Source organism: Leucopleurus acutus, assembly GCF_964270905.1.
Source record: "Leucopleurus acutus genome assembly, chromosome: 1".
Lineage (NCBI taxonomy): Eukaryota > Metazoa > Chordata > Mammalia > Artiodactyla > Delphinidae > Leucopleurus > Leucopleurus acutus.
In genome coordinates this window covers 166,546,384-166,567,275 of record NC_139142.1, presented here as the reverse complement: position 1 = coordinate 166,567,275, position 20,892 = coordinate 166,546,384, and the positions used below count along the sequence as shown (strand labels likewise).

Below are 20,892 nucleotides of genomic sequence, written 5' to 3'. Positions count from 1 at the left end.
CGGGCCGCGGGCGGTGGCGGAGGACACTGATTCTCTGAAGTTGCCCCACAGCCGAGCAGCTGTGCCTAGCTTTTCCCTACCCAGGTTATCTTTGACATCAATCACTGGTGGCTTCCAGGGGGTCCCCTAAATGTTCTGTAAGCAGAAGCTGAAAGTTGCCCACTGCAGGAGTCAGAGCTAACAGGGAGAGGACTCTTTATGTTAGAAACATAAGCTGTGGCTTCTTTTTTTATTCATTCTGCATTTCTGAATAAGAGACCAGCTGTGCCAGTCACTGTTTCTGGTGAGTACCAGTCTGATGCAAGCGGGCAGGGAGAAAGTCTTTCTTGTTAGTCTCTTGGGGCTTTGTCTATATTCTTTAAATTAAAATAGATACCAGTATATTCCTCTGAAATTAGAGGCACATGGCCAGGGAGCTTGGACACCCACGTCCTTTAACTGGCTGTGTCTTTCTTGTAGGCAAGCTCTGTGGGCAGCTGGTTATAATCAGGAAGTTGTATGGCGAACTCAGGAGTCACAGCTGGGAAGTTTTTTTTTCCGGGCGTGTTTTTTAATAGCATCTGCCTGGGAGACAGCATCATCTCCACCCTAGGGGCAAAGCTGCTACCAGGACCAGGCAGGACCGGCCTCACATGTGCCTCTTACTAGTGCTTTCTGTGTCTCAGCCAAGAGAATACGATCCAGGTTGGGTCAGGATCCGTAGCCAGTGTCGGGATTCGGTGCTTAGAAGCTTTCTTTTCTTTGGTGTTCTTCGAGAGCAGCCCTCAGGAACTCCTTGGGGCATTTGGTGGAAAGGCCACCAAAGGGATTTTTGCCTGCTGGAGCTACATGTGGTGTCCCTCCGGCCAGGTGTGTGTGGAGGCCAGTATGAAGCTGAAAAAGCAGGTGACAGTGTGTGGGGCTGCCATCTTCTGTGTGGCTGTCTTCTCACTCTACCTCATGCTGGATCGAGTGCAGCATGATCCCACCCGACACCAGAACGGTGGGAACTTCCCCCGGGTGAGTCATGCCTGATTGCTGATCTCTTCATACACAAATCATCTGGGATCGGGTTATTGCCCCAGCTGGAGAGTCATGTCAGCCCAGGGCAAGAACATTCCTTCCCAATAGGCAGATTTTCTAGAAACTCAAAGCTGAAAGCAGTGATGGCAAAAAGAAAGGAGGGAGGGAAAATGGCAATATGTACTGCTGCTCTGTCCTCCTGAATTATTGGCAGACATTGCTAATGGATTGCAGCATCCCTTCCCACTAAGCCCCAGTGCAGTCCTTGTCAGCACAGTGCTCCTGAGAGGCAACGCCGATTGTTGAGAATAGGCATGGGAGGTGAAATCTTTGCCATCCATAAGCTAGAGAGTGAGGGTACTCCCAACCCAAGTGGACTGCAGTCTTCAGTAGTGATTCACACCTCTTCCCTTATCTGACCAGAGCAATCCAGCCCTGTAGGCTCATGGTCCTGCCTTTGACTGGGGAGGGAAGGATCATAGTCAGGCCTCAGGTGGTGGGCCCCATGCAGAGATCCTTCTTGTGACATAAGGAGCTGGGAGTGATTGCTTTTTGGTTTTTTTGGCAGAGTCAAATTTCTGTGCTGCAGAACCGCATTGAACAGCTGGAGCAGCTGTTGGAGGAGAATCATGAGATCATCAGCCACATCAAGGACTCTGTGCTGGAGCTGACGGCCAACGTGGAGGGCCCACCTGCCCTGCTGCCGTACTATATGTCCAATGGCTCCTGGGTGGTGCCACCAGAGCCCCGACCCAGCTTCTTCTCCATCTCCCCTCAAGACTGCCAATTTGCTTTGGGGGTCCGGGGCCAGAAGCCAGAGCTGCAGGTAAGAGCCAGAGCTGCAGGTAAGAGTCAGAGCTGGCAGGGACCCACAGTGGCCATGGCTGGGGCACTGAGCTGCTCTCCTGCCTGGCAGATGCTGACTGTATCAGAGGAGTTACCATTTGACAACGTGGATGGCGGCGTGTGGAAGCAAGGCTTTGACATCTCTTATAGCCCGCACGACTGGGACACCGAAGACCTGCAGGTGTTTGTAGTCCCTCACTCTCACAATGACCCAGGTGAGGGCCCAGCAGACCCTGGGAGCCAGGGTGTGGAGTGGGCTTTCTTTTTTACTTTTTTTAATTTTTGTTGGAGTATAGTTGATTTAAAATGTTGTATTAGTTTCTGCTGTACAGCAAAGTGAATCAGTTATACGTACACACATATACATTCTCTTTTAGATTCTTTTCCCATATAGGTGTTCTCAGAGTATTGAGTAGAGTTCCGTGTGCTGTACAGCAGGTCCTTATTAGTTATCTGTTTTATGTATAGTAGTGTGTATATGTCAGTCCCAATCTCCCAATTTATCCCTCCCCCCTCTCCCCCCGGTAACCATAAGTTTGTTTTCTATATCTGTGACTCTATTTCAGTTTTGTAAGTAAGTTCATTTGTACCATTTTTTTAGATTCCACATGTAAGTGATATCATATGGTGTTTGTCTTTCTCTGTCTGACTTACTTCACTCAGTATGACAATCTCTAGGTCCATCCAAGTTGCTGCAAATGGGATTTCTTTTTTATGGCTGAGTGATATTCCTTTGTATATATGTACCACATCTTCTTTATCCACTCCTCTGCTGATGGACATTTAGGTTGCTTCCATGTCTTGGCTATTGTGAATAGTGCTACAGTGAACATTGGGGTGCATGTATCTTTTTGAATTATGGTTTTCCCCGGATATATGCCTGGGAGTGGGATTGCAGGATCATATGGTAGTTTTATATTTAGTGTGGTTTTTTTTGTGGTACGTGGGCCTCTCACTGTTGTGGCCTCTCCCGTTGCGGGGCACAGGCTCCGGACGCACAGGCTCAGCGGCCATGGCTCACGGGCCCAGCCGCTCCGCGGCATGTGGGATCTCCCCAGACCGGGGCATGAACCCGCATCCCCTGCATCGGCAGGCGGACTCCCAACCACTGCGCCACCAGGGAAGCCCTATATTTAGTTTTTTAAGGAACCTCCATACTGTTCTCCATAATGGTTGTACCAGTTTACATTCCCACTAACAGTGTAGGAGAATTCCCTTTTCTCCACACCCTCTCCAGCATTTATTATTTGTAGATTTTTTTGATGATGGCCATTCTTACCGGTGTGAGGTGTTACCTCATTGTAGTTTTGATTTGCGTTTCTCTACTAATTAACGATGTCGAGCATCTTTCATGTGCTTTTGGGCCATCTGTATGTCTTCTTTGGAGAAATGGCTATTTAGGTCTTCTACCCATTTTTTCATTGGGTTCTTTTTTGATATTGAGCTCCATGAGCTGTTTGTATATTTTGGAGATTAATCCTTTGTCCGTTGCTTCATTTGCAAAATTTTCTCCCATTCTGAGGGTTGTCTTTTCGTCTTGTTTATGGTTTCCTTTGCTGTGCAAAAGCTTTTAAGTTTAATTAGGTCCCATTTGTTTATTTTTACTTTCATTACTCTAAGAGGTGGATCAAAAAAGATATTGTTGTGATTTATGTCAGAATGTTCTGCCTATGTTTTACTCTAAGAGTTTTATAGTATCCAGCCTTACATTTAGGTCTTTAATCCATTTTGAGTTTATTTTTGTGTATGGTATTAGAGAGTGTTTTAATTTCATTCTTTTACATGTAGTTGTCCAGTTTTCCCAGCACGACTTATTGAAGAGACTGTCTTTTCTCCATTGTATATTCTTGCTTCCTTTGTCGTAGATTAGTTGACCATAGGTACATGGGTTTATCTTCGGACTTTCTATCCTGTTTTATTGATCTATATTTCTGGTTTTGTGCCAGTGCCATACTGTTTTGATTACTGTAGCTTTGTAATATAGTCAGAAGTCAGGGAGCCTGATTCCTCCAGGTCTGTTTTTCTTAAGATTGCTTTGTCTGGGGGGGGCTTCCTGATGGCAAAGGTAAGGGAGAGACAGTTGAAGAAGATGGTGGCATCCTCAGGGGACCCTATGTTGGCTTCCCAGGCTGGCTCAAGACCTTTGACAAGTACTACACAGAGCAGACACAGCACATTCTCAACAACATGGTGTCCAAGCTGCAAGAGGACCCCCGGCGGCGCTTCATCTGGGCGGAAGTCTCCTTCTTCGCCAAGTGGTGGGACAACATCAATGCCCAAAAGAGAGCAGCAGTCCGAAGGCCAGTGCCAGTTGGGGAGGCAGGAGGGCTATTCTCTGGGCCCTAGGATGGGTGTGAAGTCCTCTCCTGGAGCTGCAGGTGCCAAGGTGTCAGGGAGAGGCAGGGGGAACCTTGTCAGAGATGAGGAATGACGGTAGAGGGGCCAGGAATGAGAAGGCAAGAACTGATTTGAGGGTCACTAGTGTTAGGAGAAATCAAAGTAGTGTGAGCACAGGGAAGAGAAAGCATAGGGCCTGGCCCCTGGAAGCGCAGACAGAGATCCAGGAATAAGCAGAGCCAGGACAGCATGGAGGTTGGCTGGAGAGAGAGGAGGGCGCATGTCTGTTGTCTTGGTCCTGGGTTTGGGTGAACTGGCTCAGTGAGGCCAGTACACACAGGTCCCGGCACCTGGTTGGCAGGACTGAGCAGAGGGTCTCTGCCCCAGGCTGAGTGTGAGTCCTTAACTCCAGGCTGGTGGGAAACGGGCAGCTGGAAATTGCAACAGGAGGCTGGGTAATGCCGGATGAGGCCAACTCCCACTACTTTGCATTGATTGACCAGCTCATTGAGGGACACCAGTGGCTGGAGAAAAACCTCGGTGAGTCCGGGCTCAGCAGTGGGAGTCTGTCCCCATAGCTGGGCCCAGAGGACAGCAGGGGGCTCTAAGGCACAAGGATTGGCAGGGAGTGCTTCTTTTCTAGGCTAGTTCCACCAGCGTGGGTGTGGTGTGATGGCAAGACGGGATCTGGGGCCCCTGTGCCGGGAGACCAGGCCCTGAGGCATTCAGGCCTCTGGCTTCCATGCCCCTGCCCAGGTGCAACCCCGCGCTCAGGCTGGGCAGTGGACCCCTTTGGATACAGCCCCACCATGCCTTACCTGCTGCGCCGTGCCAACCTGACCAGCATGCTGATTCAGAGGGTACATTATGCTATCAAGAAGCACTTTGCTGCCACCCACAGCCTGGAGTTCATGTGGAGGCAGACCTGGGGTAAGGCCAGGTAGGGTGGAGGGGGGTCACAGCAGTGGTTCCCACTGGGAAAGGGCAGGGATATCAGAAATAAGACCCATCTGTCCTTTAGAGCAGACCAACAAACACTGGTGCAGACCGTCAGAAGCTCTCTCCTTCAGGTTAGGTGGGGATCACATTGATCTCTGGCCTCTGTGGAGCCTGCTGTCTGTCTCCTGGAGGAGCTGTGGGCTCCAGAGCCCTCCCTGTGTCCTGACCATTGGCCTGCATGTCCTCTGCAGCCTTAAGTCCAGTTCACACCTTTAGCTGGAGCAGATCCCCTCCCACCCCCGGCATCCCTGTGCCCAGCTCCAGGGGCTGACTGCTTGGTGTGTTTTCTATAGATTCGGACTCCAGCACAGACATCTTCTGCCACATGATGCCTTTCTACAGCTATGACGTCCCCCATACATGTGGCCCGGATCCCAAGATCTGCTGCCAGTTTGATTTCAAGCGCTTGCCCGGGGGGCGCATCAACTGCCCTTGGAAGGTGCCACCCCGGGCTATCACAGAGACAAATGTGGCCGAGAGGTACTTGCTCCCAGACCTGGACTAGGTGTGGTGGTGTCATTTTCACTCTGCAGAGGAGTCAGGAGACCTGGCTTCTGGTCTGGGCTCTGCTGCACGGGGGCTTCGGGTTCCACATTCATAAAATGGGGGTGGGCTCGGTTGGTGAGTTCAGGCCCACAGCCCTTGCAGTGACAGTTCCTTTACTGTGTTTTCCTGGAAAACTAGAGTGAGTGGCTCTAAGGAACCACCTTTTCCAGAATGGTTTTATTTTCCCAAATGAGTATGTTTTCCAGTGTCCTAACAAACTGTCGAAGCCAGTGGACTGACTGAGGCAAGTAATTCTCAGATTAGATCCAGTGCCTTACAACCTTCAGTCTGGTATGCCTACATTAAGCTCAGTCCTCCTGCCTTGGCTTGAAGTCACCCGGGATCCTCAGTGCTCTGTGCACCCAGAATCCCATTCAGATGCACATTCTGTCCCGCCCAACAGCCTCCAGCCTCTGAGAAAACAGACCTGTTCCCTTTGAGAGAATCCTTAGGGACCCCAAAAGATGTTGCTGAAATCAGCTCCCCTGGGAGAAGGTGGATTAAGAGAGAGGTAAACAATTATTTAGCCAGAACTGGACTGGCCTTAAGAATATAACAAGTTGAACGGGTTTTCATGTTGCAATCCTCCGATTTCCATGATGTCCAAGAGGTGAAACATGTGACCAGAAGGAAAAGAAAGTGGTCTTTTGTTTCCAGAATCCAGAAATCTAAATGCTGATTCCAAGCAAGAATCTAGGGCTTTTAAGGCATGCTTTTTCTGAAAGCAGCAGCTGTGATCTACAGATGCCAGGCCAGGTTTACAGAGAGCAAGTCATGGAAGATAACCTCATTTTCTCCTTTAAATTTATTTATTTTATTTTTGGCTGTGTTGGATCTTCCTTGCTGTGCGCGGGCTTTTCTCTGGTTGTGGTGAGCAGGGGCTACTCTTCGTTGCGGTGCACGGGCTTTTCACTGCGGTGGCTTCTCTTGTCACAGAGCACGGGCTCTAGGTGCGCAGGCTTCAGTAATTGTGGCACGGGGGCTCAGTAGTTGTGGCTCACGGGCTCTAGAGCACAGGCTCAGTAGTTGTGGCGCACGGGCTTAGTTGCTCCGCGGCATGTGGGATCTTCCCGGACCAGGGATTGAACCCGTGTCCCCTGCATTGGCAGGTGGATTCTTAACCACTGCGCCACCAGGGAAGCTCTCGTTTTCTCCTTTACAGGGCTTACAAGGATGATAAGTTAGGGGGAGGTGGTATTTGAGAAGTCCTTTCTTGAGAGCAAAATGGAACAGAACAAGCTGCACTAGCATGGCTAAGTACATTAGTGGCTGGTTGAACTGTAACACCCATAACATGCCAATTACCAGGCTGGTCTAAAAAGAGAAAGAGGCTTTAATGCCACAGGTCTCTGTTTTTCTGTTGATTACATTAATGACTTGGATGAAAAAGGAAATAATAAATGTTTATGTAGAACAGTGCCAGGCACTGTTCTAAGTGCTTAACAAATATTAATTCACTCAGTTCATTGTAATTCTCATAATACTATGGCAGTAGGTACTGATGTTTTTCTCATTTTATAGAAACTGAGGCCCAGAGAGGTTAAGTAAGTTGTCCAAGGTCACACAGCTAGTGCATACAGTGCTAGTGTTGGTGTAGTCCAGTCCCCAAGTCCAGGCTCTTCAGTCTAGGGCTGTGCTGCATCACTAACTGGTGGCAAACAAAGCTGGAGTGTCAGAGTCAGGATCCCAAAAGATCTCAGTAGGTTGGGACGTGGGTTGAACCTAACCAGATAAGATTAGATAAATGTAAGGTCTACCCTTAGCTTCAGCAGACAGAATAGGAAAGTTCAGGATGAGAAAATATCTTGCTGGGCCGCATGCACAGAAAACATGATCACTGATGTCAGCATGGTGGGGTGACAGTGGGGGCCGCCAGACATGCCTGTATAAGCACACACCGCTCCCACGGCAGCTCTGGCCAGACTAGGGGGTGTGGCCTGCCTTCCCCTGAACTCCCATATTCAGCGCTGGGCCCCGCACTCTGGGATCCTGGCAGACGGGCTACTCAAGAGAACTGCTGGTGACTGGATTCTCAGCTGCTATATAGGGACCAAATAGGGGGGCTGGGATTGCAGAGGCTGATGAGAAAGCGCAGGGGAATGCTTACACATCTTGGATATGTCTGAGAGACCATCATGGGGAAGGAGGACTGGTTTGTTCTTTGTGGTATCCAAGGGCAGAACTGGGGCCAGGGAATTGAAGCCATGCATCAGGAAGAACTCTAGTTGTTTGGAGAACACTGGGCTCCCTGGGACTGGGTTTCACCCCATGAGGTATCTACCCCCAAGCCGAGTGACTCTGTGACGAGGATGTATCAGAGGGCTCCTCTCAGGCTGGCTCTGCTGAGGATCCTATAATGTGAGACTCCATGTGGGGCCCGTCCCCCTTCCCACCTGCAGGGCAGGCCTGCTCCTGGACCAGTACAGGAAGAAGTCCCGGCTCTTCCGAAGCAACGTCCTCCTGGTGCCGCTGGGCGATGACTTCCGATATGACAAGCCCCAGGAGTGGGATGCCCAGTTCTTCAACTACCAGCGGCTCTTCGACTTCCTTAACAGCAAGCCTGATCTCCACGTGCAGGTGTGAAGGGACACTCACCGGGGAGGGGTCCTCGGTGGTGCTGCAGCCCAGCCCTTCCTGTGAGGTTTCATGCTCCCCGATACTGCTCCAAAGCAGGGGTTCATTCCCAACTCTGGGCACGGTTTCCCTTTTATGTCACAGTTCTTTCCCAGGTTCCTCAGCTTCTTGAGGCCCAGAAGGTAGGACATGGTGACTACTCTCTGCATAGGCAAACATCCTTGCCCCTAGCCTCCACTGCAGCACTGGGGGGCCGCAATTCCCAGAAGACTCTGGAACTGATGGAAGCGGTTTATGGTGGTCCCCACAGGCCCAGTTTGGCACCCTCTCCGACTATTTTGATGCTCTATACAAGAGGACAGGGGTGGAGCCAGGGGCCCAGCCTCCGGGGTTTCCTGTGCTGAGCGGGGATTTCTTCTCCTACGCGGACCGGGAGGACCATTACTGGACAGGCTATTACACTTCGCGGCCTTTCTACAAGAGCTTGGACCGTGTCCTGGAAGCGCACCTGCGGTGAGACCTGCCCCCCCTTCCAGGCTGGAGGGATAGAGTAAGCCTTTGAGGTTTAAGGAGGGGCTGGATTGGCTCAGAAGGGACTAGAAGGGCATGGAGACCAAGACAAGTGGAGAAGGGGTGAAAGGAAGAGGAGTGGGCCTTGCAGAGTGAGGGTGGGCTCTAGGGAGCTGGATGGCAGGAGGCTGACTTCTCTCTCTGGGCAGGGGGGCAGAGATTCTGTACAGCCTGGCTGTGGCTCATGCCCGGCGCTCTGGAGTGGCCAGCCAGTACCCGCTCTCAAACTTCGCCCTTCTGACGGAAGCTCGGCGCACACTGGGACTCTTCCAGCACCACGACGCTATCACTGGCACTGCCAAGGAGGCAGTTGTTGTGGACTATGGGATCAGGTGGGAGCCCTCTCCTCTTCCCCATCAGCTCCACGCCTTGACCCGCTGTCCCAAAAGGGAGGATGCACCGGGCAGTCAGTGGGCAGGCCTGCCAAGGGCTCGCCCTGTTGGCAGGTGGACAGTGTCTCGGTGGTCACCTCTCCCATGGTCCCTCTCCTGCCCGCCCTCCCAGGCTTCTGCGCTCCCTTGTCAACCTGAAGCAGGTGATCATTAACGCAGCTCACTATCTGGTGCTGGGGGACAAGAAAAGCTACCGCTTTGACCCTGAGTCACCCTTCCTGCAAATGGTGAGCCCCGCTCCTGCACCTGCTCAGGGGGACCCTCTGGTGTGCAGTCCTGTGCCGAGAACTGTGGTGCGAGGGCATTGTCCTTCTCTTCCTTCCCAGTCCTGGAGTGAAAGCTCTGTGCCTGGTGCAGCTGCTGGTCCCCATCTGGGACACGTTTGGGGGATGGGGGGAGGCAAGACTCCGAGTCAGGCCAAGCCCCATGATAGTTCTTTCTTCCCACCCACTTCATTCCAGGATGACACCCGCTTAAATCACGATGCCCTACCAGAGCGCACAGTGATCCAGCTGGATTCCTCACCCAGGTGAGCCGGGCTGGGCCAGGCGCAGAGGCAAAGCCCCTTCCTGGCTCTGGGCACCCCCCCACCCCCACCCTGCTGAACCACTGAGGGATTCTTGGCCTGGCCATTGTTCCTGCTTCCACTGCCCCCAGAGCAGTGGCCTCCTGGATGAGCCTACTTTCTGCTCACAGGTACGTGGTGCTGTTCAACCCACTGGAGCAGGAGCGGCTCAGCGTGGTGTCCCTTCTGGTCAGCTCTCCCCGGGTGCGGGTCCTTACAGAGGAGGGTCAGCCCCTGGCTGTGCAGGTCAGCGCGCATTGGAGCTCTGCCACTGACATGGTCCCTGACGTCTACCAGGTGAGGCGGGGACTTGGCAGGTGGGGCCCGGCCTCGGCCCTCTGTGCTGATCCTTGGCCTCTCCCCGGAGCCTCACACTGCCCACAGACACTGGCTTCCCACCCTCCTGCTTGCAGCCCTCTTACTCCCCAGGTTGGGGACCAGAGTCTTGGGGAGGGGGGTTGCCCAGAGGACAGTCACTCCTGGGCTTTGAGTCTGTCCTTGAAAGGAAGGGGAAGTTTCGTATAGTATGATAACAGTAAAAATGGCAGTTATGCTGCCCCATCGTTTGTTCATTCAACAAATATTTATTGAAAGCTTAACGTGTGTTTACCATCTCATAGTTTTCCAAATATCATTTGAGACTCATGAAAGTCTGACCAGGGGCAAGTGACATCACCTGTGCTTTGGGCGGAGGGCACCGAGGCCCCAGTGGGTGCAGGGACTTGCTCAGCCTCTCAGGGCCAGAACCCCAGGCCTGCATCCAAGACTGACACCCATGCCGTGGCCCACGCTTCCTCACCCTTCCCGTGCCCGCAGGTATCTGTGCCCGTCCGCCTGCCGGCTCTGGGCCTGGGCGTGCTGCAGCTGCAGCTGGGTCTGGACGGGCCCCGCACCCTGCCCTCCTCCGTGCGTGTCTACCTGCATGGGCGGCAGCTGTCCGTCAGCAGGCACGAGGCGTTCCCTCTACGCGTCATTGACTCTGGCACCAGCGACTTCGCCCTCAGCAACCGCTATATGCAGGTCTGGTTCTCAGGCCTCACCGGGCTCCTCAAGGTAAAGGGCCAGGGGCTGGGAGCCGGAGGAGGGCGCGCATGTCGGGGGGGTCGTGCAAGCTGCCTCCGGACCATGAGTGCACTGCCACCTGACTCGTGGTGGACCCTGGAGCGGGCCGTCCGGGCCCCGAGCTGACAGCACAGGGAAGCAGGGCTGGGCTCCCTCCCGGGGGCGGGCCTGACACGCGGGCGTGGGGCCAGGGGTCAGGGCTGTGTCTCTCGGCAGAGCATCCGAAGGGTGGACGAGGAGCAGGAGCAGCGGGTGGGCATGGAGTTCCTCATCTATGGCACCCGCTCGTCCAAAGACAAGAGTGGAGCCTACCTCTTCCTGCCCGATGGCGAGGCCAAGGTAACTAGAGACACCTTGCAAACCCCAGCAGGCCCTGGAGGCCTCAGGAGCGGAGGGCAGGAAGAAGGGCACGGGCCTTCGTCCAGGGCGACCCTGCCTGCCAGTGTGCCTCGCCTGCACTGCCCCTGCGGGGGGTGGGAGACTGAGGAACATTGCCTGGGAGCCTGGGCCCGGCTCGGCCAGGGGTCTCAGCCCAGAGCCTGCTGGGAACAAGTCCTCCTGCCTGACCGCGGGCCAGCATGTCCCTGCTTTGCTCTCTGTGCCGTGGGTTCAGCGGCCACCTGCTCTTTCCCCAGCCCTATGTCCCCAAGGACCCTCCCGTGCTGCGCATCACGGAAGGCCCTTTCTTCTCAGAGGTGGTGGCCTACTATGAGCACGTTCACCAGGTAGTCCGGCTTTATAACCTGCCAGGTGAGCCCTGCAGACAAGGAAGGTAGGGAAGGCGGTGCGGGCTCCGTGGGCTGTGATGTGCTCTTTTTTCTGCCTGTTGTCTAGTCATGCATCTGTTCCCAACAGACGTATCATTTGAGATGGGTCTGATTCTTAACTCTCTTGGAGTAGACCTTGGCCAGAAATGCTGGGAATTGCCTGGGGCTTGGGCACAGCCTCTCCCAGCCCAGTCTCTCAGGCTGTGGCTCACGCCGCTCAGCCTCTCCCTTTGTCTTGTGCCCAGGGGTGGAGGGGCTGTCTCTGGACGTGTCATCCCTGGTGGACATCCGGGACTGCGTCAACAAGGAGCTGGCCCTGCGCCTCCACACAGACATTGACAGCCAGGGCACCTTCTTCACGGACCTCAATGGCTTTCAGGTGATGCCTCAGGCCTGGGGCCCCAGAGACCCCATGGAACAGAACTTGGACTGTGTTTACTGCCCGCATCACAGGCCCTGGCAGTGATCTGCTCAGACAGAGCAGGAGGAATCGGAGGCAAGACTGATCGGGGCCCAAATGGTGCCCGGATTCTCTTGATCTGCTGGCCTTGCCCCCGCAGGTGCAGCCCCGGCGGTATCGGAAGAAGCTGCCCCTGCAGGCCAACTTCTACCCCATGCCGGTCATGGCCTGCCTCCAGGACGCACAGAGCCGCCTCACGCTGCACGCTGCCCAGGCCCTGGGCGTCTCCAGCCTCCATGATGGTGAGGGGAGCAGGCGCTGTTCGGGGGGAGAGGGCAAGATCGAGAAGCCCATCCCCACCACCGAGGCCTGTCCTCTCTGTGGGCCTCTCCATCTTTCCTGTCCATCAGTCACACACCAGCGGGAGATGAAAGGAAGGCAGACACATGCTGTCACCCTCTCCCCTGGTGGAGGCAGCTGTGGAGGTGACTGGGGGTGGGTGGCCTGTTGGATCCCCTCAAGAAGCATCAGGGTATTGAAGGGTGATTCTTAGCTGAGGTGTGCAGCCAACTTCTCGTGACAGGGATGGCAGTAGGGACAGTTGGAAAAGTGTAGTCAGTGTTATAATGAAATATTTAGCAAAGGAGAAAGATACGTCCTGCCTTCCTACCAATGGTCATTAAAAGAGAGAATGACAAAAAAAAAAGAGAGAATGACATTCTTAAGAATCAAAACGAGGCTTCCCTAGTGGTGCAGTGGTTAAGAATCCGCCTGCCAATGCAGGGGACACGGGTTCGAGCCCCAGTCTGGGAAGATCCCACATGCCGCGGAGCAGCTAAGCCCGTGTGCCACAACTGCTGAGCCTGTGCTCTAGAGCCTGTGAGCCACGGCTACTGAGCCTGTGCTCTAGATCCCATGAGCCACAACTACTGAAGCCTGTGTGCCACAGCTACTGAAGCCTGTGTGCCACAGCTACTGAAGACCGCGTGCCTGGAGCCCGTGCTCCCAACAAGAGAAGCCACCGCAATGAGAAGCCCGTGCACCGCAACAAAGAGTAGCCCCCACTCGATGCAACTAGAGAAAACCCATGCGCAGCAACGAACACCCAACGCAGCCAAACATAAATAAATTAAATAAATAAATTTTTTAAAAAAAGAATCAAAACGAGGACATGAGGAGACTGACCTGGAGCTGGTCACACTGGGCCAGCCCAGGTGGCTCCCATAGCCTCAGGGTAAAGGGAACAGTTTGCACTTAGTGGCCTCTGAGGCCTTCAGGTCGTCTGTCCTTGGGGCAGAGCCTTTGTGCAGGCCTGAGCCAAGAGTGCCCAGTCTAGGCTCTGCGGGGCCGGTGGCGAGCACAGTGGGGACCTGACTCCCTGCTGGAAGGCATGAGGCTCTGCTGCCCCTTTGCCCAGTATCACTCTGGTTGTAAAACTCTTAACTCAGCCCAGCATCCTCCCTTGGTCTCTGCCCTTCTGGAAAACAGTGCGCTAACAGGCGATTGTTTTACATGCAAGCGGTCCACTTTAGGATTTGGGGTGCCTTTCTGTGGTTGCTCAGGGTAAAGACTGAGGAACTACGTAAGTCAGAATCGGCTGGGGTGATGGGAGTGCAGATAGAGCCGTCTGTATGGGCTTCTCTCAAGAGATTCTTGAAAAAAACAGATGCTGGGAAAAATCCTCATTCCAACATATGTCAGCTTTGAGTGAGCCCCTTCTCCAGGCATATTTTTATTTTTATTTTATTTTTTTATTTGGCTGCGTTGGGTCTTCGTTGCTGCACGCGGGCTTTCTCTAGCTGGGGCGAGTGGGGGCTACTCTTCGTCGTGGTGCACGGGCTTCTTATTGGGTGGCTTCTCTTGTTGCAGAGCATGGGCTCTAGGCACGCCAGTTTCAGTAGTTGTGGCACACAGGCTCAGTAGCCCCGCAGCCTGTGGGATCTTCCTGGACCAGGGCTCAAACCCATGTCCCCTGCATTGGCAGGCAGATTCTTAACCACTGTGCCATGAGGAATGTCCCCTCAGACATACTTTTAAAAGAAAGGAAAGGTTGGGGACTTCCCTGGAGGTCCAGTGGTTAAGACTCCGCGCTTCCAATGCAGGGGGCGTGGGTTCAATTCCTGGTGGGGGAACTAAGATCCCACATGCTGTGTGCGGTGCAGCCAAAAAAAAAAAAAAGCAAAGGATCCTCTGCCATCTCTTGTCTGCAGGGCAACCCCAAATAACACCTAATCTGAGCCTCTGCCTGATATGCCATCTGGCTGTCCTCTTGCTCCCTCCTTTTGACAGACGCGGCAGGCAGACCTGGAGTCTGCCCCCACGTAGAACCAGGGCCGGAAGCGTGTGTTCCAGTCACAACAAAATCCGCCCCACCTGAGAAAACCTGCCCCGGGTCAGGGCCTCTGCAGCAGCTGCTGATGGCTGTTGTGTTTGCTGTTCACTTTGTTGTATGTGGCCAGCCTAGAGACGGTTCTCTGCCTGGGCACCCGGGCCAGCCCCCGCTCCTGAGCCACGGAGCACAGGCAGTGAACTGCCAGGGTCACAGTCCTTCACTCAGCCCCTTCCAGCTCTAGGTTCCATGGCGGCTTTGTGCCCTGAGTGGCTTAGCTTCCAGCCAGTTCCCTGGGCTCTTCCCTCGGGGCTTTGGTGGGCTGCTGCTTCCAGAGGTCGGTGTCTGCTTGGGGGTGAGACAGGCAGGCTGGGGGCTCACAGCTAACTTCCCTAGGCCAGCTGGAGGTGATCTTGGACCGGCGACTAATGCAGGACGACAACCGAGGCCTGGGCCAAGGGCTCAAGGACAACAAGAGAACCTGCAACCATTTCCGTCTCCTGTTGGAACGGCGAACCCTGGGCAGGGAGGTAAGTTCTGGGCCTCCCCCTAGGGAGCCAGGTCAGGCTAGGCCCCGTGGGTGGCCCTGGGGTTCCAGCCTAGGGCTTGGGGAGCGTATTAGAGGTGGGCAAGGGTAGCAAGAGTAGGGCCTGATTCCCGGGTTGGCGGGGAAGCGAGTCTGATGCTTTGCTGCTCCATCTCATGCAGCCTGGCACCTCCCTCTCCACGGCACCCTGTCGCCTGTGCCCTCCTTGTGCTCATCTCCCACCTTCCCACCCCCGCCCCTGTGTCCTCTAACCTGCTCTGCTCCTGCCCTGCTCATCTCATGGCTTTCTTTGCCCCCACCAGCCTGGCTTTTTCTCCAAACTGGCAGCCATGTTTAGGGGCTTGATCTTTCACAGCAGCAGGAGCGGGCACCGAGAGGTAAGGGCCAGCGATGGGGTGTTGAACTAGTGTTAGTTACTTGTAGCTGGAGTTGGAGCTGGCGGATGGCAGAGCCCGCTGCTCCATCTCTCTGTCTGGGGCTCAGTCACTCACTCATCAAAGAGCTGCTGGGCACCCGCTATGCTGTAAGGACTGAGAGGGCCGCAAATGCATAAGATACTGCCTCAGAGCTCTAGGAATTGACTCGTGAGTATGGGTGGGGGCCAAGTTATGTGTGTGAAAATACAAGGTCGAAAAGAGGTATGTCCACTGGTCCTGAGGAGTGAGAGAACATAGTGGGCCAAGGGGATCAAGGACAGCTTCCTGGAGGAGATGTCATCCACGCACGTCTTTGATGAATGGGGGTCTGCCCTACACACTTGAACCGAGGCACAGGGTGGGAGGCAGGAAGGAACGTGAATGGGAAGAGCCGTGAGTTCACTCAGCTAGACCAGAGCCGCCTGTGCAGTGTGATAGCCACTAGCCACCTGTGGCCACGTAAACGTATTAAGACAAAACACAATAACCAATTTGATTCTTCATTCAAACTGGCCACATTTCAAGTGGCTCAGTGGCCACAAGTGGTTAGTAGCTGCTGTGCTAGTGCAGATATAGCATATTTCCCTGATTGCAGAAAGTTCTAGTGGCCAGTGCTGGGCTGCCATGGGGGTAGGTTGGGGCAGACTGTAGTGGGCCTTCAGTGCCTGGCGAAGAGTCTGGACTTCCTCCTGGAGGCCAGTGAGGGATCTGAGCTGGGAGAACACTGTTGGGACTTTGCCCTAAGCATGTCACTCCCACAGCAGGGACTCAGGGGGATCTTCAGGGAGACCGGAGGCAGGGGTGACAGCTTAAAGACTGTTCAAGCAGGACATTTTGGTGGCTTGAAATGAGCCACGGGAGGGAGAAGCCGGCGATGGGCGTGAGGACGCTGCCGAGGTGGGAACGGAGATCGTGGCTGAGGGAAGTGCGAGATTCTGGACAGTAGGAAGGCGGGTGGTGCTAAGAGCAGAAATCCAGAATATGGAAGAGTAGCCGCCGTGGAGGAAAGTCCAGCTTAGGCCTGTGAGTGTGACGTCTAGGTCAGCCATCTAAGGAGTAGTCCTCAGTCAGCACAGCTGTGGGGACTGCCGGGCCCGAGCATCAGGGCTGGTGCTGTGGAGACGGGGTCGAGCTTGAAGCTGCAGGGTTGCCCCAGAGACTTTCTCCATCAGAGGCCCATCCTCCATGGTGAAGCATCCGTCTGTCTGTCTTCCCTTCTTCTCACTGCACTGAGAATCTCTGTGTGACAGGAGATGTTGCTGATGGGAGTGTGTGACTCACGATGGTGTTGTGGGAGCAGAAAGCCTCCATAGTTAGAGGAGCGCTGGCCTGGTGAGGTAGCCCTTCCTAAGCTGTGTGAGGTGGGAAGTGACCGCATTTGAAGAGTCCTGGAGTCAGGCACCCCTTGTATCCAGACACATCAGGGAAGCTCTCTCCAAAGAAACCGACCTGGACGTGCTGCTACCCTCCTGCTCCCCCCGCTCCACTTCCTCACCCACGTCTCGGGCCAATCTTCCAGGTCCAAGATGGCCCCTCTACCAGCTACCCGTCCCTCCTCAGTCACCTGACTTCCATGTACCTGAACACCCCTGTGCTCGCCCTGCCCGTGGCCAAGAGGCAGCCCCCAGGCCCTGCTCTGTGCTCATTTCGTCCTCTGGCCTCCTCTCTGCCCTGTGACTTCCACTTGCTCAACCTGCGGACGCTCCAGGCAGAGGTGAGTGTCCCGCTCAGTGCTGACCCTCGGGGCGGACCCTGCCCTCCTTGCCCAGACTCCTCCCCGTCCCAGCCCTGCCTGCCGGGCAGAGGCGCTGCTACACCTGTGAGCCCTGCAGAGACCCCCCCCTCTCCCCGCTGCCCTGTGGTCTGTCACCAGGATGATAGCTTGCCCTCAGCCGAAACTGCGCTCCTCTTACACCGCAAGGGTTTTGACTGTGGCCTCGAGGCCAAGAACTTGGGCTTCAACTGCACCACAAGCCAAGGCAAGGTGAGCAGGGCCCAGGTGCGGGAAGGGAGAGGAGGGCAGGGAAACAGAGCACCGGGGATGGCAAGCTAAGAGCTTAGTGAGGCTGGGCAGCAAGGGGGGAAGTGGCATGGTTATTCTGGGGCTTTACGGAGAGCAAGGGAGAAGCTGTTGACATGTGTTTTCAAAGCCTCTGAGGCCTGGCAGCGGCCAGTTCCAGACAAGGTGTCCAGGTGGAGAACTTCTGTTTCATGTGTACGGACCTCTATCAAACAAATGGAAACACCAGGAGTTAAAAACTAAAAGCCATCATACTCTGTTCATTGTTTAAGCCAGCAAAGGCTGGCACTGATAAATGCCTCCGTGTGCTGGGCACCAGTGATTCAGAAGTGAATCAAGACATGATCCCTGCTGGGAGTTCCCTGGTGGTCCAGTGGTTAGGACTCAGTGATTTCACTGCCTTGGGCCAGGTTCAATCCCTGGTCGGGGAACTAGGATCCCGTAAACCGCATGGCACGGCCAAAAAAAAAAAAAAGACATGGTCCCTTTCCTCAAAGAGCTCACAGCTCAGTGCAGCAGTTCCTACCCTAAGGTCTGTGGACAGGCTTCAAGGTTGCACAGGCTCACCTGTGTATGTAGGCACCTTGCTGCGGAGAGGCCCATAGCTTCTGTGAGATTCATACAAGTTATATAGAGGAAAAGCAGCAGCATCTGGTGTGTCAGCCCCCAGCACTGCCCTGCGCCTTCTCTCCTCCCCACAGGTGGCCCTGGGGAGCCTCTTCCGTGGCTTGGATGTGGTTTTCCTGCAGCCAACCTCCTTGACATTGCTGTACCCCCTGGCCTCGCCCTCCAACAGCACTGACATCTATTTGGAGCCCATGGAGATCGCCACCTTTCGCCTCCGCCTGGGCTAAGGCTTCTTGTGGCCTGAAGAGAAAGTTCATCCACAGAGACGGCCTTTTCACATAAGATCGGGTTGGACATGCCACCCTGGGTCTCCTGTCCTGATCTACCTCTCAGAACTGTGACAGACTGGGCTGTGCCCTCATTTTCTCTTTATCGTTGCTTCTGTGTTCAGGGGCAACCCACAGCCCAGCGTTGGGTGGTTAGGGCAGGCGCCAGTGAGTTGTAGGAGAGAAGGCCCTTGGTCAGATCAGAGTGGGCGGTGCCAGCCTCTGCTTTGGGTTGTGCGTGTCCACCTAGTTGGGTGCAGGCTCAAGCACCCATCCTTTCCCCTGAATGGGATGGAGGAGAAGCAGGGGGGCCTGAGTGGGTAATAGCCCAGCATCAGGGTCACAGTAGTCAAGAGCTGGCTCTCGGGGAGTCCTGTGGTTGTGTAAGGGCTACATGTCCTGGTGTGACAGGCAGGAACAGAGCGCTGCCAGGAGGAGGGGGCTGGGGACCGCGAGTTAGCAGTGGGGTGGAGGAGTAGCAGGAATCGCTGCTTTCTGTGACGGCTCCACTCTTAGTGCTCCCTGACCCTCACGCCCTGGCCAGGCGCTGCAGTGTGGCAGGAAGGACTCGTGAAGACTGTCATGACCGGAGCTCATGGGACACTTCAGGTACCAAAACCCCATCTCAGACTGGGCACTTGGTCTGTGTGTTGATTTGTGGAATGGTGGCAGAGGCCACCCTACTTGACTCCTCTTTGGTTCCTGCACTCTGTACACCACTGTCCCGAAGAGCTGCTTCCCATCATGGGGGCGTTTGATCGGGCATATTTCCTTTCCCTGGAAAGAAAGTGAAGCCTCCAGCTTGCGGTGGGCAACTCGAGAAAGCTTTCGTCATCGTTCCTACAGTCAGCCCTGAAGCTTCGCCTTGGTCATCCTTCCACAGAAGTATCACTTCCTGGTGCGGGGACTAGGGAGATGCACACTGAGTTAGGAGGCACCGTGGCTGCTCATTAGCCTTCACTGCAGCTGCGACTATTAGAGAAAAATTTATGATCGTCTCTAGAGATGCTGAAACGATATTCGGTAAAATTGAAAATCTATCCCTTATTAAGCTCTTAGTAAGTTAAGATTTCAAAGAAACATCCTAACCTAGACAAAGGTGTCTCTATCTGAAGCCAACAGTCAGTGGCCTTCTAAAGAGTCATATACCACCGGCATTCCCAGTAAAGTCAGAAATTAGTCAAGGACATACTGTTATTTAGCTGTGTTCTGGCACTACTAAACCCCTGCAGTGTGGCAAATAAGAGAGATGAGGGAGGGTTACAGAACGCCCGACCTGTACAATCCAACAGGATCAGCTGAAGACCTTAACCGAGCAAACAAGGCACATCACGTTTCTATAAAGATTCTGGTTCTCTCCAGATCAGCTCATACATTCAATGTATTCCAGTGAGATTGGATACTTTTTGGAATTTAATGGGTTCCAACGTTCATTTGGAAGAGTAAATGTGTGAGAATACCAAGAAAATTCTGAATGACGGTGAGTCCGGGACGGTGGTGCTCAGGTGGGTAAAAGACACTTGTCCTACGAGATTTCCCAGGGGACTCTCGACCGACCATGAGTTCAGTCAGAGTGACCTGGAGTGGGATCAGACTGCTGGACCCAAAGGGAGAGCCTAGCATCAGACCCAGGTGTGAGGGGATTTGGTACAGGACCCAAGGAGTATTTTAAGTGGGAAAAAGATGGACTATTTAATAAAGAGTACTTTAAGATAACTGCCTATCTATTAAAGTAAGAGTTCTCTACCTCACAGTTTCCACAAAAATTAGCTCTAGAGAGAAAAAACAAAAAAATTACAGAATTACTGAGGAAAATATAGGATATTTTTATACCTTCGGTGTGGGAAGGTCTTTTCTAAACAACATGAAACCTAAAAGATATAATAAGGGAGAAGATAAACAGATTTTACCACCAAAAATATATTGAAAGTTTGCATATGATGGAAACCACCAAGGTTAAAACACAAATGACAGATTTGGGAGAAAATATTTGCAGCGCTTCAAAAATTGGTGAGTACAGTTACTTCAGGAGAATAGCTTGCTTTGGGCTCCTTGGAGCAAGTCACTGGGGCCTGCTAAGCAGCAACCTAAAGATTCAGCAGTGACCAGCTGAGTTCTTCCAGGTCATCCAAGGGCGTTGCTGCCAGCAGCAGGCCAGGGCGCATGGAATCCTGTCTACATCATAGTGAAAGAATGAAGTTTATCAGTGTGAAGTGCTTAGCACAGCGCCTGGTACATATAAGAGCTCAGTAAATATGAAGTATAATCATATTAGTAAAGGATTCTAAGCGGTTACACTATAGCAGGCGTTATTTGCAAGTATAATGTAATTTGTAATCAAATGATAAAGGAGAATCTGTGAACCCCCGAGGAAATTAGCAGAATAAAGGCTGTTCTCTCTGGAGGTCTTAGATGTGCAGTGAAGTTATTCATCTGCCAGGAACTGAAATGTTTACTCCTACACACTGGCCTTTTAGAACTCCATAAGGCAGCATTGCTCAAGGTGTGGTCCAGAATCACCAGAATTCCTTGTTGAAAGTCCAGCTTCCTGGCCTGCCCTGACTGGGGCTCCTCCTTCAGCCCGCAGGCTGAAATGGGCATCTGTGCGGCAGAGCCACGGATCCCAG

The 20,892-nt window shown here is 53.7% G+C and overlaps 1 protein-coding gene across 2 annotated transcripts; it reads left to right on the top strand.

Moving 5' to 3' along the window:
• Positions 1-828: 828 nt before the first annotated feature.
• Positions 829-20,612, top strand: MAN2A2 (mannosidase alpha class 2A member 2; the record flags this gene model as incomplete). Of its 2 annotated transcripts, XM_082841512.1 has the most annotated exons (22): positions 829-999; positions 1,571-1,828; positions 1,919-2,063; positions 3,977-4,148; positions 4,598-4,725; positions 4,942-5,115; positions 5,478-5,664; positions 8,130-8,307; positions 8,615-8,817; positions 9,024-9,206; positions 9,379-9,493; positions 9,728-9,795; positions 9,963-10,128; positions 10,648-10,884; positions 11,110-11,232; positions 11,529-11,643; positions 11,906-12,039; positions 12,221-12,362; positions 14,786-14,919; positions 16,872-17,066; positions 17,226-17,336; positions 18,074-20,612. In XM_082841512.1, 22 exons carry the CDS (start codon positions 829-831, stop codon positions 18,224-18,226), a joined length of 3,492 nt encoding a protein of 1,163 aa, XP_082697638.1. In that variant the 3' UTR covers positions 18,227-20,612. The 2 variants fall into 2 exon arrangements, with proteins under 2 accessions (XP_082697638.1, XP_082697637.1); XM_082841511.1 differs by having other exon boundaries at positions 16,872-17,336.
• Between the last annotated feature and the right edge of the window lie 280 nt (positions 20,613-20,892).